Here is a 22,716-nt window from a genome sequence, read left to right on the forward strand (position 1 = left end):
GGTCGAGTGAGTATGGCTCTCTCACTTGTACCGTTATTTGTCGTTAAGGCCTCGACGATCCCTGACGCGTTGCCTCGCCTTGAGCGAGGCATGTGGGTGCTATGGGTAGTACTTACGGAGCCGCATCACATTCCACAAATTTGCGATGCAATTCCCACCATAATCTTTGAGCTTGTATGCCCCTGGCGCTACTTTGGCCTCGACGGTGTATGGCCCTTCCCAGTTCGGAGCCTACCCCGTTCTATCTTTCCCATTACTAAGTCTCCCTTGATGAAGCCTCGAGGCTTGATTTTCTTGTTGTAATACTTTGCCACAACAACCTTGTGATTTGTTGCCCTTATAGTAGCCAATTACCGGGCTTCTTCTCGAAGATGTAACTCTTGTTTCATCTTCTCGTTATTCTCATCTTCTTCGTATTGAATGATTCTAGCGGTCGGGAAAAGGTGCTCGACCGGGTACCATGACCTCGACACCGTAAGCAAGGGAAATGGCATTTCTTCCGTGGCTTTCTTTACTGTTGTCTGGTTTGCCCATAACAGGTAGCTTCTCGGCCCACATGCCTCGTGCACCATCAAGCCTCTTCTTCAGGTCTGTTACGATGTTTTTATTTGCAACCTCGAATTGTCCATTGCAATGAGGGTGTGTCACATATGTGAATTTCAATCTGATCCCGAGGTCCTTGCACCACTCGATGAGCTTTGGTGTATTGAATTGGGGTCCCTTATCTGTCACGACGTCCTGTGGCAGCCCATACTGGCATATGATATTTTTCCATAAGATTCTTGCACGACTTGAACTTTCGTGCGAGCTAGTGGTATGGCCTCGATCCACTTGAAGTAGTCGATGTCCACAATTATAAACTCGAGCTGGCTTGGTGCCTTGGGCGAGAATGGACCCAACAAGTCTAACCCCCACATGGCGAATGGGCACGACCCTGTCATTATCTGCATTTCCACCCCCGGCTGGTGACAGGCTAGTACGTGAGCTTGGCATGCTTTGCATGATCATGCAATGTTAATCGCGTCTTTGTGCATGGACAACCAAAAATTTCCATGCCTTAGCGTCTTGAATACTAGGGACCGCCAGCCGGCGTGCGTCCCGCATAACCCTACATGAAGCTCGACGAGCATTTTCTGGCCTTCTTCCCTTGATAAGAACCTCAGTTCTCGTGACATGATCCCCTTTTTGTAAAGTTCACCCTGACATGCGAAGAACCTCGCGACCTTGGCCTGCAGCCGCTTGCGTTCTCGGGAATCGTCTGGAAGGCTCGTTTGGGAAAGATATTGCAGTATGGGGGTTCACCAATCGTCCCCCGGGTTGTCGATGATCATGAGTTCTAACTGTTCTGAGATTGATTTTGTTGTGGCAGTGTTGTACTAGATGGGTTGGGATTTTCTCTCTTGCTTTACATCGATTAGCTTGGCTCGAGATGCGAGTTTGTCCAAGCCATCCGCCTGCTCGTTCTCATATCACGGGATAGCGGTAATAAGGAAATGTCTGAACATATTACGCAGCCATGCTACACAGGCTTGATACTGAGGTAGAGTACCAATTCTTGTCTCATAAACCCCCTAGACCTACTGAACGACGACTTCAGAATCGCAGAAGCACTCTATCTCTTCCACCTGATCTTCGAGTGCTATTTCAAGCCCGATAATAAGTGCATCATACTCTGCCTCATTGTTGGTGGCTTCGAAGTCAAGTGTCACTGCGTGCTCGTATATATCGTCATTGGGTGAGAATAGGGCTATCCCAGCGCCGCATCCTTCACTGTTTGCCGCACCGTCTACAAATAGCCTCCACGGTTTGGTTGTTAAACATGAGGATCCTTCTTCCTCTCGAAAGCTGGTCTCGACGATGAAGTCGGCCAGGGATTGTGCTTTTATGGATGGGCGAGGTTGGTACTCTACGTCAAACTCCTAGAGTTCAACAACCCACTTGGTCATCCGGCCAGATAAAGTTGGTCGATGAAGGACCGCTCGAAGCAGGAGATCATTTAGGACTTTTATGGTATGAGCGTGGAAGTATGGTCTCAGTCGACGTGCTGCCATGACCAGTGTGTAGATTGTCTTCTCGACCGGCGAGTACCGGCCTTTTGTTGGTGACAATGCTTTGCTAACAAAGTAAATAGGTTTCTGCTGTTCACGTACCAGGACAGCACTAGCTGTTCTTGAGTTAGAGGCAAGGTATAGTTGCAAGACCTCACCCTGGATGGGCGATGACAGGGTGGGTAGATTGGTCAGATGCTCCTTCAGGCTATTGAAGGTTGTCTCACACTTGGGTGTCCAAGCAAACTGCTTGTGCTTCTTTAGTATTTAGAAGAAAGGTAGATTACGCTCGGAAATCTTTGCACAAAACTGGTCTAGGTAGTTGACTGAACCCATGAACCTCTGCACCTCGTTTGTTGTTCGTGGCGGCCTCATGTCCAGTACGGTTGGACTTTTGAGGGGTTCACCTGGATGCCTCTAGAACTGATTTGGAAACCCAAAAATTTCCCCTCGGTGATTCTGAATATGCACTTCTCAGGGTTGAGGCTCACCCCGTATCGACGCAAGGTCTCAAATACCTCTCGCATGTCTTTTGGGTGGTCTGCATGCCTCTTGCTTTTTACGATGATATCATCTACATATGCGTCGACCATCTTGCCGAGATGTTCTCGGAACACCTTATCGACCAGCCTCTGGAAAGTTGACCCTGCGTTTTTGAGCCCGAACGACATGACCCTATAGAAAAAGGTGCCCTTGTACGTAATGAATGTTGTGTAACCTGCATCGGTCGGGTTCATCACGACTTGTTTGTATCCGGAGTAAGTGTCGAGAAAGTATAATGCCTCGTGGCCGGCAGTCGAGTTGACAAGCTGGTCGATGGATGGAAGGGGCTAACTGTCCTTTGGGCACGCTTTATTAAGGTACGTGAAGTCGACGCACATGCGCCATTTTCCTGTGTCTTTCTTTGGGACCATGACAACATTAGCAAGCCAGGTGGGGTACTGAATGGGCTGCACGAAGCCTGCCTTGAGAAGTTTAGCCAGTTCGGCCGTTGCAGCATCATTCTATGGGCCTGCATGTTTTTGCTTCTTTTGTCATCGAGGAGCGACCTGTGGATCTATGGCGAGTGAATGGGTCATGATCTTCGGGGGTATGCATTTCAGATCTCGAGGGGTCTATGCAAATATATCTCTCGAGGCCCCTAGCATGGCCTCGATTTCTGATGTGCCCTCTGGGCAAAGGCCCTGACCGACATATAAGGTCTTACTTTCCTCGCCGAAGGGTGATATGTAATGCTTCTCGACCTCAACAGTGTGTTGCGGACTATCTTTGCCCGATCTTGACCTGTTTCCTTCTCTGGGATCCAGGTCTGCTTCGTCCTTTGTGCGTAGTGACCCGGATAGATAAAGTTGGTTTGCATGGACAACCTTTTTGTCGTTCTTCTTGTCCTATATGTAGCATGTCTTGCTATCCTCTTGATTACCCCTTGCAATGCCAGTGCCAGTTGGTGTGACAAATTTGAGGCAAAAGTGGCTTATAGACACCACAACCTTGAAGCGTGTTAACGAGTCTTGTCCCAAGATGGAATTGTAAGACGATGCCAATAGGATAACTAGGAAATCAATAGGGCAGCTGCGTCGAGGACCGTCTTCATCCCCCAAAATCATATTGATCGTCGCCACCCCAGTGACTTTATGGAGTCTCCAGTGAAACCGACAAGGTTAGCTTTTGTCGGCCTGAGTCGGGAAGGGTCAAGCTCGAGCTTTTGACAGGCCTCCCAGTATATGACGTCTGTTGCACTGCCTATATCGACCATTACTCTTTAAACAACCTTGGTCCTCAGCTGAATGTGGACGATAAGTGGGTCGACTTTCTTGTTGTCCCACTCGACCACGTCGGTATCAGAGAAACACAACTAGTGCGGGCTACATGTGGATTCAGCTATCAGCATCATCGGCTTTCCTGCGGGGCACGTTGGAGGCTCGTCTCTGCTCCCGACGACCAGGAAGTCGAGGTTCGTGGCGCCCCGTGATCGTCCCTACGAAGCTGTCTGGTCAAGGGAATTGGGGCGGCTGTGGTGCAGGTGGGGGTAGTTGGTTAGCTGCTCGGCCCTGTGCTCAACGAGCTGCCATAATACGCCTATCCTCTGCCTGGGCTTCACGGAAAATGGTTTGACATTGGGTAGACGAATGACTGTTACTTCATTGCCTCGCGCACCACACCTCTTGGCCCTGGGGCGTTGGTTGTCTTCCTCGTCCCACATTCTCTTGCACTGTGGCCATCATATTTTGCACCGGGAATTGGGTTTGACCATGGTGGCATGTGCTTGGAGAGAGGGAGCCCTCGAGTGTTGTTCAGTCTGCCTCTTGGGTCCCCATGGTGTGTTTCCCTTTTAACCGGTTCCTGATGTGTGCCCCTGCTTCTTCGAGGGGTCGGTTCCATGGTTTTGCCCCGTGATTTTGTCGGACTCGATTTGGCCATAAGCCTTTTGCAGCATCCGATCATAGCTGAGGTAAATGTTCTAGTCGTTGATCTTCCTTCCCAGTTGTCCTTGAAATCGGAGTCGTTGAGGAGTCCCCCGAAAAAGGCATGTCGAGCACCATCCTCGGTAAAGTCATGCGCCTCGAGCGCTATTGCAGTGAACCTTCGGACATAAGATTCAAGGGTCTCGCCGACCTTCTGTTTGACCCCCTGGGTCTGCAACATCGTTACCTTACGCTTTTTGGAGGCGCTGAAGTGGGTGATGAAGCACTCCTCCAGATCATCGAAGCTTTGGATAATTCAGTTGGGTAGTGACAGAATCCACGAGAGGGCAGGACATGGTGGCATCATCAGCATTACAAGCCAGCATGGCGTAGCGATATCGGTTGATATGGTCCATGGGTTCCTTGTTGCCCGTGTACTCTTTCGAGTTAGGGTACTTAAAGTCGTCCCGCACGGGGGTGTTGACGATGTGATCTGCGAAGATAGTACCTCCTCGAGAGTTTGACCCCGCACTGATTTGATGGCCGTAAAAAGGGGCGGGTAAGGTATTGTAAGAGCCATGTGGTCGTGGTTCCATGTACTGCTCGTGGCTATGGTACTCGAGCATGTTGTTGGCATAGGGGTTGTAATGAGGCTTGACGAGGTTTGGTGCAAGGGTCTGGGGTACATACTATTAGGGTCTCGAGGGCAGATGGCGAGGCTCGTGCAAATTGGGTGGCAAATACTGGGGCATGTAGGGATCATGGATTTGCGAGGGTGGGCGTTGAGGCTCGTAGGGGGGTGCGGTGGCTCGCAGAGTGGGTGCTTCGTAGGGTTCATGGGGCCTTTCATGCTGGCCGTTTGGGTATTGGGGTGGTGCAGAGTGACGACCCGGGCCGAGTGCTCGAGTGTTTTGCCGAGGCTGGGACTCTAAGTGGGCGAGCTCGCGCTTGCTCACGAGCCGAGCCTCCTCGTCTAACAGGGCTCTTGCCAGCTTGTCCTGATGACACTGCCTTTCATCTTCTTCCTGATGAAGTCTTTGTTCCTCCTCTTCATGTTGTCTCTTGGTTTCCAACCAACGTTGATATTTGTTATACTCGGCGATGTCCGCACTCATGTTTATGTTGTGACTCCGATATGTGTTGTCTCCTACTGAGGGGTCGGGAGCGTCAGCTACTTGGGAGCTGGTGTTACGTCGTCTGCTCGACGCGCTGGTTCAGCTAGCAATTTGGTACTTTTTGTTTGTTTAAATGCATGAGAAAGAAACCACGGTCGGCGCCAGTGTTTAAGCCTAAGATCTCGTCGAGTCAACACGTCTCGTCGAGAGGTTGAGGTTCACTCTTGTCGTCCTGAACTGAGGGTAAAGACGGTTGAACTTTCCAAGAGTCCCGAATGCTCGTCGACCACCTTGTTCCGTCCTCGAGTGGGTACCTGCACAACCAAACCCAGGGGAGAGGGGGGCTTCCTCTGGATTTGGCTCTCCGACGCTCAAGTCAGTTGCAGCTCAAAAGAGGGGATAGATAATATTTTATGCTCGAGGGCAAATAAGAAATAAGAGTACTTTTAGCTCTGTATTTTGGCAGAGTTTTAGTACGGTAGAAATGTGATTATCCTTTCCGTACTCCAGATTCTAGTATTTATATGAGACAGTTCATTGGGCCTTTATTTATGGGCCTTCCTTTCTTTTATAAGAACAAAGCCCACCAGGATTATAATAAGGCTGCAGGACCCGCCCCAACAGACTCCACCAAAACCATCCATGGTTTCGAAACGCACCGGAACCGCAACAGATATTTGACGGGGAGAGAGCAGAGTATTTCCGACAACAGAGATGATGTTTGCTACTATTGTCAGGAATAGGCGATAGTGTTCTTCTTTCCATGATTCAGGGCAAGGCGGAAGAGAATAGAGGAATATAGGGTGTTGTGTTTTTAATTAAGATGTTTTTTGGTTATACGTTCTTATTATTTATAAAAAAATATATCTTATTTTCAATAAATGTTTATTTAATTAATAGTTTTTATTATAAAAAATTAAAAAGTGCACGTAGTTTTTTTTAAAATATTTTTTTAACCAAACATCATTTTCTAATTTTTTTTATACACAATAGATCCTTTATAAAGACTTTCACTAAACAAACAGCAAACTTCTTTGTTAATATAGGACAATCACAACAATATGCATGAAATTCCAAGAAAATAAATCTAGTCTTACAATCTACTATATACCTTCAAAGATGTGCACCAAAAATCTCCAAAGTAAAATAGTGATAAAAATCCTCATAAATATCATCAAAGCTCAAAGAAAATCCAACATAAGAGATAATATGTAATGAAGTTCAAAATGAGAGGAAAAATAAATTTACCCTACTACTTATCCCTCCAGATGAACCCTACCCTAAAATCTCTTATACTTAACTTTTTATGTCACCAGCTCCATGTAGAAAACAAACATCCTCAGACACTCAAATTATTTTTACTTCAATTCTTATCCAAGCACCGTTTTGGTTTTTCAAGCCTATTACCTACCAGATTACTTGCTTTTTACCTGAGCCTTCCTTTCGGGTTTTCTGCTCATCCTAGGTTTTTAATTTTTGGCTTTTTCATATTTTTTCTTCTTTATTTTTGCTTCTTAAAGAAATTACATACCAAATATACATTATACTCCCCCCGCTTAAAATAAGCATTGTCCTCAATCTGAAAATCAGACAAGAAAAATAAGGAAAGAATAGAAAGATACTGCTACTGGTAAAGTGGTGGCGGCGGTGATGGATAATATGGGTACTATGGTGATGGGTGCTCGCAATGTAACGTCGAAATAGATGGGAATCCGACTCAATAAAGCATCGAAACACATCAAAAGTGGAGAAAAACAACATACCATGTGAACATGACAAAGCGGTGGGCACCGGTAGCTAAGCAGCGGGTACTATTCGGTTATGCACGAACAATTACGTCTTCATGGGGGACGGGATGTGAAGAATGGGGACACCTCTCGTCAGGGGTGGTCGTTGTCCATGGATACTTGGCCTTTACAATAAACAATTATCCTCACTTCTCCCACTCCCAACTCTCTTTCTTTTAAATACTCAATTTTTTTCAAACTCTTTTATTCTCTAGAAATCTCTTCTTCTTTTTTCAGAATTTTTTTTATTTTTTTCTACCGCTCTATTCTTTTTCACTCTATTTTTATATGCTCTATTCTTTTAAAAAAAACTCATTTTTTTCCCTCACAAAATCTCGCTTTCACTCGGTTTTGAAATCAAGAGTTCAAAAGAAAAATGTATTCATACCTTGTAGCTTCTCATGGTGGCGGTTTAGGACTCAGACTGACTCAATCTAGACTAAAAAATGAAACTAATCTAACCTAAATTAACGAAAGAAAAACAACCTCGCTCGGGTTGCCTCTAGAGAAGCGCCTTATTTAAGGTCGCGGATCAACGTCATTCTCGCTCAATTCATTCAATCTTCCGGGTCTATGAGGAAGGTTACTTGCCACACCTATTCAGATAAAGATTTAATACCTTGGTGTGGATGCACTTGCTGGCGTTTTATCTTAGGCTTCTTAGCCTTCTCTTTGGACTTCTCATGTACTCCTCCACACTTAAGTTTTTCGAAGGAGCATTTCATTGTCTTTATTGATCTCGTGTCCATCTCATTCTCGCCCTTCTCAATCTCATCAAGAAATCTCACCGTACGAGGACTTGCTCACATATCCTCAAACAAAGACGTGTTTTCCTCGATGTCGCAAAACGTCTCCAGCATGTCCTTGTGGCTCTTAAGTGTCCTCATATGGTTCAACATGGATGAAAACGGTGCAACCAGGACACAGGGACTCTCAGAACTCGAGCTTGAACCAATAGATAGATAATTGAAAATATTGGGTTCAGGAGGTACCTTGGTGCAGACATTGTTAGTCAAGGGCGAATGTGAGGCGGAGATTGAAGTTCCGGAATGGCGGGTGCCGCTTAGCTCGTCCAAAAACAAACTCAATCAAACGTCAGGCGCGTATGTCTTTAAGGCAGGTGCCATTTTCAGATTCTGGAATGATAGTAATCTCACTCCTGGAACAGTCATCGCGGGTCAAGGAGCGGTTGTCGTCGGACGAATATTCATCAGACATCACCTTCGAATAGTGGTTGCCGGTCTCACCACGCGGGCGCCATTCGATCCATAATCATCCTCCAACCTCAAATTTTCCTCGAATTTCTCCCAAATACTTTCAAAATCGAAATCCTCTTCCTTAAAACTATCTACATGTTCTTCAAAGCTCAAGAACACGGTAATTACATTCCTTATTTCAACCTCTTCCTCTCTTTGCGAGTGGATTTAATCTAACAAATTATCTTAATTTATCCCACAACTTGAGGTAATTGAAAGAATTGCCGCTCGAGGTTCATTTGAGTAGATCGAGCCGTTATTTGATTTTTGTCAATTTGAAATTTGCAGCAGCAACCTATTTGACGTGCTCAATGGTTTGTATATGTTGTGCATCATTTCCATCAACATAGTCCCCATAGAGGGAGACAAACTATTTAACTGTGTCGTCATTATGTTGCACATCTCGTGAAACCAAGAGCATTGGGAAAAATATTAGTATCACGGGCATGAACCATATAATAGGTTCACGCCAGGATCACAAAAGAAGACGCAAAAATAATATGTAAAAATAATTTCCTCCCCGACAACTACGCCAATTTGATAACTGTGATTCGGTCGGTCGTTAAATCAGCCGAATCACGTGCTACGCAAAATGAGATAAACTCTATGCATAAAATCAAACAATTCTAAAACTAACTAATAAAGAAGTTTAGGAAAGTAAGGGTCGAATCCACGAGGAGGCTTATTTTTATTCTTATTATTAACGCAATCTCAATTATGCAAATCCAAGAAACAAAGGAGGCTTATAGGGAATCTTTCTCTAGAAAATAAAATAAAAAAACAAATTGATGTAATCAGATGGAGAAAAGCTCTCAGTAAAGTATTTTATTAGTATTTAGTAGTATTGGTGATCACAGTAAACCAAAAGACCCTACCTTTCCTGCAAGTTGTTCATATTCTTATTCGAAATTAACTAGAATCTCAAAGAGAGCATTCTAATCCTATCTACCTTAGTTAACCATGAAAACATTAGTGATTCAAACTAATAAAGGCAATAATCAAGGAATATGTAGGATATGGTGATAGCAAAGCTGAAAAAGATACTAGGCTAGTCCGTAATTTAATTCTCTAGACGATAGACTAGTACAAAAAGATACTAGTATGACATGCTTGCTTCGAAGGAATAGAATGCTGAAATCGACACAAACTATCCTAGCAATATGACAATCAAACCAAATCCTAGATGATCAGCCTAGAATTTACTCAATCAACCAATAAATCATTCAATTCAAGAGACAAAAAAACAGCATTTGCATAGGTAGATACTGGATAAACTCACATCAATAAACTATTAAAACTTCAATTCAACTTTACTAAGAAATACGGAATTAGTTGGAGATACCAAAGATACGAAGAACAACTTCTATGATGGAGGTTGTGTAGAATAATGTGTAACTCCTTAACTAGATTAATAGCCAAATTTATATCTAAAGTCTTGGCCCAACTTATTCTTCTATCCTAAAATAACAATTACCATAAATAAAACGAAGTCTACTAAAAGGAAAGTCTAAGAGCCCAAAGGAAATTCGGGAAAACGAATAAATCTAAAAATCTCCCTATTTCTCGCATCCGCGAACAGCGGTGTCGTGCTGCAATTCGAAAAACTTCTCATACTCGAATGACATTCATCATAGATGTAGAGACGCTCGTTGTTCGATCAGTCTTTGACTCTTTCAGCTTCTTCAATTGATCTTCAATAAGCATCATTTTCACTCTTCGTCTTCAACTCTCTATAAACTCCAGAAAATCACATAAATGGCCAGAATATGACATGGACCAAATACGCACTAATTTAGCTCAAATTCTTGTCGTAGACGCGTATATCAAAAACTTGCCAACTCTGGAGTTGTTCTTGAAGAAGGATCAAAGGTCCTGGTTGATGCAATCATGGTTTGCAATCAGACAATCCGAGGCGAACGCGAAGCGACTTCGACCCGGGCATTCTCCTTGGACGAATACATATTGTTATTACATATTTTATTATTAATTAGCATTTTCATGTTCATATCGGTATTATTCGGTCGTTATAAAAAATTATTTGTAATGATAATAAAGTGTGCAAAGTTCTTGCACGATATATTTTAGAAGATACTTTTAAATTCAATGGGTATAATGAGGACATTTATATAAATACATAATTAATCACATTTTAAAAAAATTGACCTAATTACTTTTAAATTTAATGGTATAATGAGGACATTTATTTTTTTGGTACACCGTAACTATTAGAAGATTATAAGATTAGATTAGATAAAAGATTATAATTTCGGTCCCGAACAAGACCAATCCAGTCTTCGGTCCGTATATTTTGCCCAACATTTCTTGTTTACTTGAGTGTTCCCACTAATCAATCAAAACTAATTTGATGTCACAAACTGTATTAGGATCCTTATTTCCTCTATAAAAAAAAGATGTTCTCACTTCTCATTCATTGGTATTACTCCTGAATTACATGACCACAGGCTTAAAGCATCATGGTCACCTTATCAATAACATGTACAATTAAGTGACTAAAGAGACACTATTCATTTTGCATACTGAAAACCCATGAGCAGAAGAAAGATACAAACTGGAGAGATTGGTAGGCTGATCAAATGGCATCTGTTACAAGAGGAGGGACAAAGCTACGGCCATTAAGGGTTTGCTCGAACACATGACCCACCTTCACCAGTGTCTCCTACATATTGCTCAATATCAGCTCACATCAGTATATAACAAGGCACTGAAATTTCGAAATGAGTACAGCTGGCGGTATTACCTCATCAAACGCAGAACCAATCATTTGGAGGCCGACTGGTAGGCCGCCTTCCACAAATCCACAGGGCAATACCAGTGCTGGAAGTCCAGCCAAGTTCACGTTCACCTAGTATTTATAGCGAGAAAAGGCACCAAGATAATTGAGATATTCCTGCATGACAATTAGTATAATACAGCGCAATGTAATATAAGTATAATGTGCTTACAGTCATAATGTCACCAGCGTACATTGACAGTGGATCATTTTTCTTTTCACCTATGGAGAGAAAATAAAATCAAATGGAAAGTCTGTTAATGAAGGAGAGTATATAAACATACCAATCTTATAGGCAGCGGATGGTGCAGCAGGCGAAATAAGAATGTCATTGTCAGCTAATGCTGCCTTGAAGCTTTTTCGAACCAGGGTTCTAACCTAAAAACAAGTTGAATAGTGGAAATTGAACATTAATATGGAATAATGGAAGTTGTATACAATGAAGAAATTAGAAATAGAATACAAAATGATTGTGATAATAATATACCTGCTGGGCACGCTTATAGTATGCATCATAGTAACCAGCTGACAGGGCATATGTTCCCATCAATATTCTCATCTTCACCTGCAAAATTTAAAGCATATAGTACTTTCAGTTGCTTGACTAAGCATGAAAAAAATAGTAGAAGGTGATTTTCTTGAAATACTTGTGACGAACCTCAGAACCAAATCCATTCGCTCGAGAATCCCCGTATACAGAGGCTAGCTCATCAGCTGTAATTTGGTTACCATACCTGAACATCAAGGTAGCAGCATGAAGTTTTGGGGTGATAATTTAAGAAGGAAGCTCGGTTTAATCTCTAACTCAAAGAAATTCATAAATTGACACCAACTGTGTGTTATTTCAGTTGAAAGATGTAATCTCATCAGTGGGAATTGGAACTATAAAAATGGTAAAACAAAGAAAAGGCTGAGAAACACAGGCCAATAAAGTTGCACCTTTTTTATGGATGAAGATGGCGATTCAGTACCAGGATTCATAAATCCAACATTAACCAGGAAATTGCATAATTAGACATGTGGGTCAAAAAGGACAGCTGAGGAATAAGACTACACAAAGTGTGATGAAGGCTTTAACCTACCTCTACCCTTTCTTTATAGTATATTATTAGACTAGGCTTCATGGCATGAGCCTGCCTTCACAGATAGTTTCGTGTCATTTATATCATCAAATAGAAGATTTACCTGATGCCATCATAACGCGCCAAATTAGATGATGACTCTGAAGAAGCCAGAATGTAATAAGCCGGAAGCCCGAGGGAGAAAGATGGCAAAGAGACCTTACAATTATGATACAACCAAATTTACTGTCAAAGAAGTAGGTAGAATGGGGTATTTACAGAAAAGCAAACAAATGTTCTGAGTTAAGATGCAAAACAGGGGAGATAAAAGGAGAAATACCTCTGTTACAGAGCATCCTAGATCTTCCAAATGTGCAGCAGCAAGACGAATTGAAGAGATTATTTCCTGATCAACACCATCTTCAACAGTCTCACGGATCAAACCAACTCTCAATCCCTTCAAGGGTTTAGACTCGAAGGAATCAATGGACTTCAATGGAGATGTAAAATCAGGAACTTCCTGGAGAACGATTTAAGATCAAAACACATTAAGAAATGTTCAACATCACCAAATGACAATATTAGCATATATATATAAGGTTGGATTATTTTCACCACTTGCTTGTTGCTGGTAGCATCAAGTGTGTCGTGACCAGAAATTGCATGGAGAAGCAGTCCAGCATCAGCAACAGTTGAGCCAAAGCATCCTACAACATCTAGAGATGATGCATATGCCATAAGCCCATATCTTGACACCCGTCCATAAGTTGGCTTCAACCCAACAACACCACAGAATGAGGCGGGCTGCCTAACACTTCCACCAGTGTCACTTCCAAGTGAAACTACACACTGTCTAGCAGAAACTGCAGCAGCTGAACCTCCAGATGATCCTCCTGGAACTCGCCCCTCATCCCATGGATTCGTTGTCACCTATTTATCAACATATGTATCACCTGAGTAAACCAACATCAATCATCATAGAGATATATTTCATGAATAATGTATCCAAAACATCATTGGCATTCTAGCAGTTTCTAAATTGAAATTGTGTAGCACTCAGTTCGTGTGATCTTTATCTATCGTGTAACAGATGGTTCACACTGCAATTGGAACAGTATTTAAACCGTTCAAATACAGGAGGAATGATAGATAGAGTTGAAACCTGAAAGGCAGAACCTTCAGTAGAGCTCCCCATCCCAAACTCATCCATATTAGTCTTACCAACAACAATCCCACCCCAATCTTTCACCCTCTTCACAGCTGTGGCATCATACGGCGGGCGATAGCCCTCCAAGACCCTGGAGCCACCAGTGGAAGGCATATCAAGGGTGCAGAGATTATCCTTAACCCCAACAAGCACCCCAGCGAGTGGCCCCAAATCCTCATTCCTCCCAATCTTAGCATCCAACTCCTGTGCTTGCCGGATTACACTCTCCTCCTCCGCCAAATGCAGGAAGCTCCGTACACGGGGCTCGGTATCGCGGATTCTGGTGAGGTAGGATTCGGCAATTTCTACGGCGGAGAGTTCGCGGGATAGGAGCGAATGCCGGATTGAGAGGATTTGGGAGGTTTGGGGTTTAAGCGATTGTTGCTGATCTTGTTGAGGTGCTAGGGTTTGGGATTGCGATGAATGGAGTGCTCGCGGAGAAATGGGGTTTAATGGCGGGAAGAGGAAGCGCGGGTTGCGCTGAAAGAGCAGGAATCGTTGATGTTGCACTGAGCATAGCATTTTGAGGCTCAAGGATGAGGATGATTGTGAGTTTCAGGGTTGGGTTTTAGTCTTATCGTTGACCGTGTAACTGTGCTTGGATATGTTTATTTGGGCTGGTGAACATGGTTTTGTTTTCTCGGTTCGGGTCAGATTTGTCCCACCGTATCAACTTGTAGTTGCCATTTTGTACTTGTATTACAGTGTTGCCTCTAAACTTAATAGGTCATGTTAAGTGGAATTTCAGTGTTCTGTCATCCAAGGTTGTTGTATTGTTCTATATTCAGCATTGAGAGATGACAGAGCCATATAAGATGAAGTTCATTTACAAGGATACCTTCAATCTAGTTGTAATTCTTGTGCAAACAAAAGCCAAATCCTGATATTGGTACAAGTTAAATGCATTATAGAATACATTGTCTTCTTTCTAAAACAAGAGAGGTTCAAATGTATCAAACTAATTTGCATTACCAAAACAGCAGAATGTAGTCTATTCATCTTGATAGCCAAGTGGAGAAGGCTAACACTGGCAGCATCAGCACCAACCCATAGTTGACATAGTTTTCACTATCATCAAACTTTTCAAGAAAAGTATACCACAATTCATGAATGGGGCATTCTTCAGACTGCAACATCATTCACAAAAACATCAAGTTGAAATAGCAGACAGACAAGAATAAAAAGCAGAATATGCCAACCAAATCCAAACCTTTTTATCAGAAATAACATTTTCACTTTCAGCAGCAATTACTTCTCTTATTTTTTCACCCTCATTTAACTGATCCGCTACTGTTTTGAGCTCAGTATCTTGCATATTTTTGCTTCCGAATGCTTTATATGCTGAATCTGTGTGGATAGTTTCCATTACTGAACCAAAAAAGTTGGTCACTGGAACCTACAAGACCAACACACTGTTACACTCTAAATGCGATGTAAATCATAGAGCTTCTCAAAACAGTAGAAATCTTGGAGCTCCTTTCGTTTTTTTACATATACTCTCACTTTCTTTGTACCCTGTTAGGTCATGATTTTATACAATGAACGAATCAAATGTAAAGAAGGAATACTACCACAATTCCATACCTCTTCCAACTTGCGCTGGTATAAATCTGTACGATAGAAGGCATTTGACATCAATAGATTTGGATTGTATGATTTGAATAGACTGCAAAAGAATATAAATAATTCAGTTAAAACTTTTATTATAAGCAAATTATTGATCTATTAACTGAAGAATACAAATTTGGCAATTCACATCTGCCGAAATACTCTACATACCTGCTCAATGAAGCAGTGTCATACATGTTTAACTTCTCAAAAAAGGCAAGTGTGTAGTAAGTAAAGCGATCCACAACAGAGACACCAACCTGCATTAAAGGAATGTCATGAACAAAATATTTCCTTATTATGCTTACTCAAGATATTGTTTGGAAAAATAATTACAAAAAAAGTATGGTAAGAAAAACTGAAGAACCACGTGCGTATTTTAAGATATCTTGTGGTAGGTAAAAAACACTGAGCAAAGCTGACATGGCACCACCTATCTACCAACAAGGTCCATTTACTGGTATCTTCAGGCTTTCCAGGAAAATATTTTGCATGAATATAATAATACAGATTTGTAAAAGCTTCCATAGAATATTTATTAGTCAATAACAGGCAAATGAATAATATTCTTCACTCACATCAGAATCCAGGTGATGTGAATAAGAATTTTCTCCTTTCATACTGCTTCCAATAGCCAAAACACCAGGAGACTGGAGCTGTAAAGAAAAATAAGTACATTAAGTACTTATAACTTCCAACAAACATAAGTTGCCTAGTCTTTTTTCAGCAAATAAACTTCCCGAAGCATTCTTGATAAAGGTTAGGGACAACATTAACTAGCTTTGTCAAGTATTACAAACCTGGTTGAATAGAGTAGCAGCCTGGCAGGTATCCACCATTATCAAGAGCTCCTTGAACCTGAAACACAACAAACTTATATCATCGCACAAATACATGCTCTAATATTGCCTTTCAGATTCACACTTGCTTTCTCATCACCCTAAAGGAGATCAAATAAGGTGAATATATGTTTCAAACCAAACAAAAGATTAAAATGCATATACAGGAAAGATTTTTCAATTTAATTTTGATGGTGGTGAGTTTTAAATTTTAGATTAACTTCGGTCCTATTACCAAAAAGTGAAAAAAACTGATAGGTGTTTATCTGCTCAGTAGTTTATGAATCAGATGTGCGTGGTATATCCATGTCGTGTCTATCAATTCATAGAAAAAAATCAGTTTATAGACATATACTCCACCTTCGCTTTTCTTTCATTTGCTTTACAGCATCAGCCAAATCATGACTCTGGAGTTCCTCAGAATCCTGGAACTTCAAGAACTCATCTCCTCCATGTCCTGTCATATATAGAAGTATGTGACTTCCCTCATCACTTAAAAGGCGCTTAGACCTTGGAACAGCATTTTCATGACGCCCTGTCAATACCCTCAAGAAATTCTCAACTGTTACTTCATAGCCCCTATAATCCACCTGCAATGTTTAATTCAAAGGTTCAGTGGAATTACGACAGAAAATATATATACACTTTCCTGAGTCATACCAACAAATAGGCACGCAAGCAAAACAAAGATAATGACAGGGCTCAGGAGTGCAACTGGAGGATAAAAAAAGGTTTTCATTTTCTTACTAGAAAACATAATTGGCCAAAGTCCCACTAGGATAGCAAAGGTGAAAATACTTGTCATCTTTCATGATCATGACAAATGAATATGTCCAGCTGAGATTAACTACAGCAGAAACTGCAAAGCCCAATGCCAAAGAGAAGCTAGGAGCAAAACATACTTCAACATTATCACCATACAAATTCAGTTTATGGTTTTCATTGTTGAAAACTTGGGCAGGGTACTTGTTTCTAGCATTGCACGCCATGTCATCTGCAAGCATAAGTATTATCCTTTCGTCAGGTATTCCTAGTCGTTTCACTGTTCTGCAAGGCAAGGAAAAACTGAGTAAATCATTCCAATATACTACATAAGGAATGAAAGGAAGATTCAGTTCTTTACCTGTACAGTGATAGAGTGTTCGCCATGTGTCGATAATTGAACCTCCACAAAATAAAGAGCACTATCAGTCACTAAGGTGCAATTGAAAGTAAGCTCAAAAGGATTAATCAAAGAACACACTCAAGTGCATCAAGCAAAATAATGCAGGACTCACTCGATAATATAAGATGCAATTGAAAGTCAGCCAATTTGAGTTCAAACAAGGCAATAACATTACATTTCCCCCAAATTATATAAATAAAAGCATCGATTACCAGAAAATCAGTAAGAAAGATGGAGCTGCGACGAAATCGCAAGCAAATGTGTAAACACATAGCTCCAGTTGCAGATCATGACAAAATCAGAATAAAATAATAAGCTAGTGATTCCAGCGGAAAATGTATTACCAGAATCGAGAGGTGCAGACCAAAACGGCCCAATTGTTGGTGTGCATGGTAGTCGAGGGATCCGATGCCAAGACATTGTTTTGGTACCAATTGGTAGACATCAACAGTATGGATGAGAGGAAGACAAATCGGAGTACCAAAGAATGGCCCATCTTCTTTCTTAGTTCAACAGGGATGAATCATCGGAGGAAAAGGAATATCGAAAGCCGTAGCTTTACGATTTTGACCTCCGGAGTACAGTTTTTCTTCCCAGACTTTCGGTACAACTCGATCAGTGAAATGACGTTTTGGAGCAGAACTACTCTTTATAGGGGTGATGTGGTGGTGGAATGGAAGATGCGAAACTCGAAACTCGGAACACGGAGTGATGGCCGGTGGGGAGAGACACCTTCGATGCTGCACTTGTGGCCGGTATGAAACTCCGTTGTGGTGGCTGCCGTTGAAGGACTGGGGAGCGCCGGAGTACGGATGCAATTTCGGAAGGATGGGTGGAGGACTTGGGGAAGGAGGCGAGATTGAAAAAATGAAAGTTAGAGATTTTTTATTTTATTTTATTATAGGTTAAAAAAGGGCAATCTCGTGATAATGCTTACAAAGTCTGTAAGAAAATTAAGGAGCAAATGATGCTCACAACGCATCATTTTTCGCAAAGTCCTGATATAATTATCAGTACGTTACATAGATTACATATATATATAGAACATATTCTAAATCTATAGCTTGGGCTCTGTCAGAAAGTTAGAGATTTTGTGTGTACTGTTGTCTGTCTGTACGTAGAATACGAATTAGGACATATTGAGTTTTTTTTTCCCGTATTAATTCGAAAATTCGCGAATTAAATCCAATCCGAAAATAATGGATTGGATTGTCGGATTTTAGAAGCAAATTTTTGAATTCGTTTTTTTTTTTTGCAAACTTCTGTTCTTTTAGTTTATTGATGTGTGTTTGTTGCATATTGGAGAGGAGTTGAAGAATGTTCAAGATGACTGGAATTTGGTTGAAATCAAATTCATTTCGTCCCCTACACCCCACGGTACGTTAAGTTATCATGTAGTTGAAGATTTTTTCATGTATTTGCTCTCAGCTAATGCATCAAATGGCACTACATTAGTTGCTTCCATGGTATATATGTCACTCGTTGTAGGTAATCGATCTTCCCAATTACAACTCAAGCAAGGTGAGAGTCCGACAATCCCTTTGAAGACGAGGTTAATGTTGTGATTTTTGTAAATTTTGCTGTGTATTTCGTTAAGAATGATCCCTTATTGTTCATTAATTAGGATTCAACCATAAAGATGAGGTTTTGTGATTTAGGGAATTTTTGATTTCGATCCAGTTAAGGTTCATAGCTTTTATGGGTTGTCGTTGTAAACTTTGTGTTTTCTGATTGCCGTGCATTAAGGTTTGTAATGTAATAACCATTCCTAATCGTGGAACAAAAATGAGCAATGTGAGCTTCAAGGTGAAGAAGAAGGGTTGGTACGACAAGAGGGTAAGAAAAGGACGATGCATCAGATCCTATTATGTGAGGAAGAAGAGAGGGTTCCTTGATGAGATGGCCTTTGATGGGCCTAGTGCTGGATAACCAAGAGAAAAAAGTCGAGCCAATGACTTTAAACAAAGGTGCTTCGCGGGAGGCAACCCGCGGTGTGTGGTATGTTATTTTTCCTTTCCCCCATTATTATTAGTCATCTTTTGCTGCATTGAGGACAATGCTCGATTCAAGTGCGGGGGAGTGGATAGTTGATGTACATTTGGTATTTTCGTATTTGAATTTCGTATTAGGTTTTATAAAAAAATTGAAAAATTAAAAAGAAATGATTGTGAAAATCCTGGGATAGGTTGAAAACCCGAAAGGCGGCCTAGGTAAAAAGCAGGTAGTCCATGCGGCTCTAGGCCGGGAAATATTTGGACTTGAGAGATGTGAGTTGTTGATGAGCCTAAAAGAATAGAGAGTGTCTGGTGAAAACCCGAAAGGACACTAGAGCAAGAATTGGAGTGTAAAACAATTGAGTGTCCTAGGATTCAGTTCTCTTACTATGATTCGGCATCGCTGACATAAGAAGGGAGTTGAAGGATTGTCTCGGGTTTTAGGATTCACCAAGGAGGAATAAGAAGTTAGTAATTGGCCTTTTATTCTTCTATTTTTAGCTTATTGATATCCATGCTTCACATGCTCATCTTTTGCTATTTCATGAGATTTGTTACACATTATTGGCGGTTGTATTAGATTCTAGGATTAGATTTCTATTCTTGGAGTTTGATGCATATTGTTGTGCTTGTGCTATGCGGATTTCTTGATTAGGATTGGTGGTTGTGATGTATGGTTTGATGATATTTATTAGTGGTTTAGGACATAAATTGAAGCGGAGGTATAAGAAGTGTGTAAGCGAGTGGGTGACTCGGTTTTACTTTTATCATTATATGTACCCTTAGCCTTAGAGGAGACTAGGATTCCACTTGTGCTTAATGCACACCACTTGGTTTGACTTGGTTACTATCATGGAGTGGTGACATATGAAGTGGAGACATAAGGAGGGACTTGGGTAGGTCATCTTGGAGAGATAAGGAGATAGATTGGAGTTAGGATAGTGCTCAATTACACTCGGTGTTCGGAGTATAGTCGCTAGCAGACTCTTTCCACGCTTATTGTAGACCTTTTGTGCTTATAGGAGGAGTGAGTTTCATTTTGCTTACTCGAGGACGGTCAAGGTTTAAGTGTGGTGGAGTTTGATCGGAGCTTGTTATATGGTGTTAACTAGCGACTATTAGACTAGGTTTAGTGGTGTTTAGGTGTTTGACGAGTGGTATGCCCGGAATCCGGTTTGGAGTTTATTTATGGATTTGCGGGATGCTCGTAGGCGTTTTTAGTGGCACAACCATGGAGATTCCGTTTGTATCCATCATTGGTGCATTCGGGATGGAGCTAGACCGAAGAAGTGCCGAGAAGAAGTGCAGAGATGTTGAGCTGAGTTCAGATGGCTTTTTCTCCCTGATCTGATGTCTGATTGAGGTGATTCCAATTTGAAGAGTTAGATATTGAAGTCTAATTAAAGACCTAAAAAGATGAGAGTAATCGGAGTTGTGAGACAAAAGTTATGACGATTTTACGGACGTTTCTTTCTGTAGAAGCCAGAAGTTTGTCTCAGATGCGCAGTCACGACCGAGACCCATATGTCACGACCGTGATTCAGCCTCAGAGAAGGTGGTCACGACCGAGATGATCTGTCACGACCGTGACCCATGAAAGCTGGTTCATTATCTCGACCACGACAACTTGGTCTCGACCGCGACACGGACACGGGATGTTCAGATTTGAAGATTTTATCTTGTTATTTTATTAGTTATTTCCACATCTTTTGATTTGTTTTCAGTTATTTTAATTTCTTTTATTAGGAGACTATATAAGGTAGAGAAAATTGGGTTTCTAGGGTGAATTCTTCTACGCAGACATTTAGCACGCATCCAAGACGAAGCTTCAGCTTTGTTCCATTGTTCGTTCATCTCCCCTGGTTCGTTTTCCACCATCTTCCCTTGTTATTCATTGCTTTCTATGGCTATGTCTAGCTAAACCCATCGTAGTGCACTTCTAAGGTTGAAGCCATTGTTCTAGGTTTGTTGTGAGAATTGAAACGCTTATGTTTTAGTTTAATTTGAGGATTGTTTCATAATCTCTTGTGCTTTAATTTATCATTGATTGATCTTGATTTTATCTAGGTGGCCAACCAGGTTGATTATTATCTTTCATATTGCTAGGCTAGATAATTCGATTTGAAAAGTCTTGTCTTTAGGTAGCGAGCATGATTTGCATAGACTATTTGCGAGTGCTTATTGTGTAGAGATTGTGAACTTGTGTCGAGTCTCGGCGATTTGCCAATGCTATCGCACAAGCCTACTTATCTTTGATCTTCATGCTATTGTGCTTTTGAATCTTGGGATTTCCATGGTTATTGCATAATAAGGGTTTCTAGGATTATTTGGACTAGTTGCTTTCTTAGAACAAGGATGCTCGTGAAGTTGGTGCCCTTATTATGCAATAACCATGGATATTAAGAATGCTCGTGATGAATATAACATTTATAAAACTAAAACCTCACTTATCTCCCTCCATACATGTGTTCCTCGGGGGAAAAGTGTGAGTACTCGTCACCATTGCGAAAGCAGCGCCCCACACGTCTTTGCGGTATTTGTGCGAGTACTAGTTACCATTCGGAGAGCAGCACCGTGAACTCGAGCGTAGAAGGATCAAGCTTGGTTGTATACTTAGCCGAGACCAGGAGAATGCTCGTGAAGTTGGTGCCCAACGGAGAGCGGCGCCCCACGCATCTTTGCGGTATTTGTGTGAGTACTAGTCACCATTCATAGGCATTTCCCGAGCATAGGGACGATACAATCGCGGAAGTGAACGCGATTGGAGGATATGGACCTCCTCGTCCATGGGAGAATCAGCAGAATTTCCAACCATTTCACCGAGACTAACATGACCAATAGAGGTGGAGGCCTCGTGAAGCAGAATCAAGGAGCTCCGACTATGGAGATGCTCAAAGATTTGGCAAAGACCGTCGCCACTCTCGCATCAACTAACCAAAACACCGAGTCAAGGCTAAAGAATCTAGAAGTTAAAATGGGGAAGATAGAGCAGAACGTCTCGACGTTAGGGCAAAACAATTCCAATTCACTACCGGCCCAGACGGTGGTGAACCTGAACCAAAACATAGCGAGCACAAGTCAGAATCTAAAGAATGTTAGTGTGATGGTGTTAAGAAGCGGTAAAAACTCCTGGAAGAAGGCAAGTCAGGAAGAAGAAGAACAACACAAACCGGAAGAGCCGCGCCCGCGCATGGAAATGCAAGACTGCTCACCCCTTATAGAAGCCGACCCGCGACCATGCACAGACCCAAGCGCCCAGGCACATCCTATTAGAGGACCACGCGACTGTGCCACCCAGGCGTGCGACCGCGTGTAGACGGAGCCAGTTCCCAAAACTTTGATGCGACTGCGCCCTGGCTACAAAGACAGAGATGCGATTGTGTCTGGCTGAGCGTGCCCGTTCCATACCCCTTGCTGAAGAAGAAACAACACGAGGAGAA

The 22,716-nt window shown here is 41.9% G+C and overlaps 2 protein-coding genes across 2 annotated transcripts; both read right to left on the reverse strand.

Annotated features, from left to right (window-relative positions):
* Positions 1 to 11,201: 11,201 nt before the first annotated feature.
* On the reverse strand, positions 11,202 to 14,192 carry LOC141251146 (uncharacterized). Its single transcript, XM_073670255.1, has 10 exons — positions 13,626 to 14,192; positions 13,082 to 13,393; positions 12,804 to 12,983; positions 12,588 to 12,682; positions 12,061 to 12,136; positions 11,890 to 11,967; positions 11,687 to 11,780; positions 11,575 to 11,624; positions 11,370 to 11,474; positions 11,202 to 11,288 (listed from the first exon to the last, which is right to left on the reverse strand). Exons 1-10 carry the CDS (start codon positions 14,190 to 14,192, stop codon positions 11,202 to 11,204), a joined length of 1,644 nt encoding a protein of 547 aa, XP_073526356.1.
* Positions 14,193 to 14,244: 52 nt separating this feature from the next.
* On the reverse strand, positions 14,245 to 17,727 carry LOC141251147 (putative GPI-anchor transamidase). Its single transcript, XM_073670256.1, has 12 exons — positions 17,627 to 17,727; positions 17,241 to 17,282; positions 17,020 to 17,164; positions 16,478 to 16,707; positions 16,079 to 16,136; positions 15,857 to 15,934; positions 15,450 to 15,538; positions 15,255 to 15,336; positions 14,881 to 15,066; positions 14,714 to 14,797; positions 14,509 to 14,598; positions 14,245 to 14,388 (listed from the first exon to the last, which is right to left on the reverse strand). Exons 1-12 carry the CDS (start codon positions 17,725 to 17,727, stop codon positions 14,245 to 14,247), a joined length of 1,329 nt encoding a protein of 442 aa, XP_073526357.1.
* Between the last annotated feature and the right edge of the window lie 4,989 nt (positions 17,728 to 22,716).

The sequence above is a fragment of the Phyllobates terribilis genome, unplaced genomic scaffold (genome assembly GCF_046119375.1).
Source record: "Phyllobates terribilis strain yellow unplaced genomic scaffold, ASM4611937v1 Scaffold_6737__1_contigs__length_42433, whole genome shotgun sequence".
Classification (NCBI taxonomy): domain Eukaryota; kingdom Metazoa; phylum Chordata; class Amphibia; order Anura; family Dendrobatidae; genus Phyllobates; species Phyllobates terribilis.

Bases quoted from the DNA above. Each gene is read 5' to 3' on its own strand.
- LOC141251146 (XM_073670255.1), bottom strand. From the start codon at position 14,192: ATGCTATGCTCAGTGCAACATCAACGATTCCTGCTCTTTCAGCGCAAC. The intron at 12,683-12,803 runs GTATTTCTCCTT...CATAATTGTAAG, and splicing joins TAGGATGCTCTGTAACAGAG to GTCTCTTTGCCATCTTTCTC. The intron at 12,137-12,587 runs GTAAATCTTCTA...CTTGATGTTCAG, and splicing joins GCGCGTTATGATGGCATCAG to GTATGGTAACCAAATTACAG.
- LOC141251147 (XM_073670256.1), bottom strand. From the start codon at position 17,727: ATGTCTACCAATTGGTACCAAAACAATGTCTTGGCATCGGATCCCTCG. The intron at 16,708-17,019 runs GTATGTTTTGCT...TAAACATTGCAG, and splicing joins TGTATGGTGATAATGTTGAA to GTGGATTATAGGGGCTATGA. The intron at 14,798-14,880 runs GTTTGGATTTGG...ATGATGTTGCAG, and splicing joins ATGTTATTTCTGATAAAAAG to TCTGAAGAATGCCCCATTCA.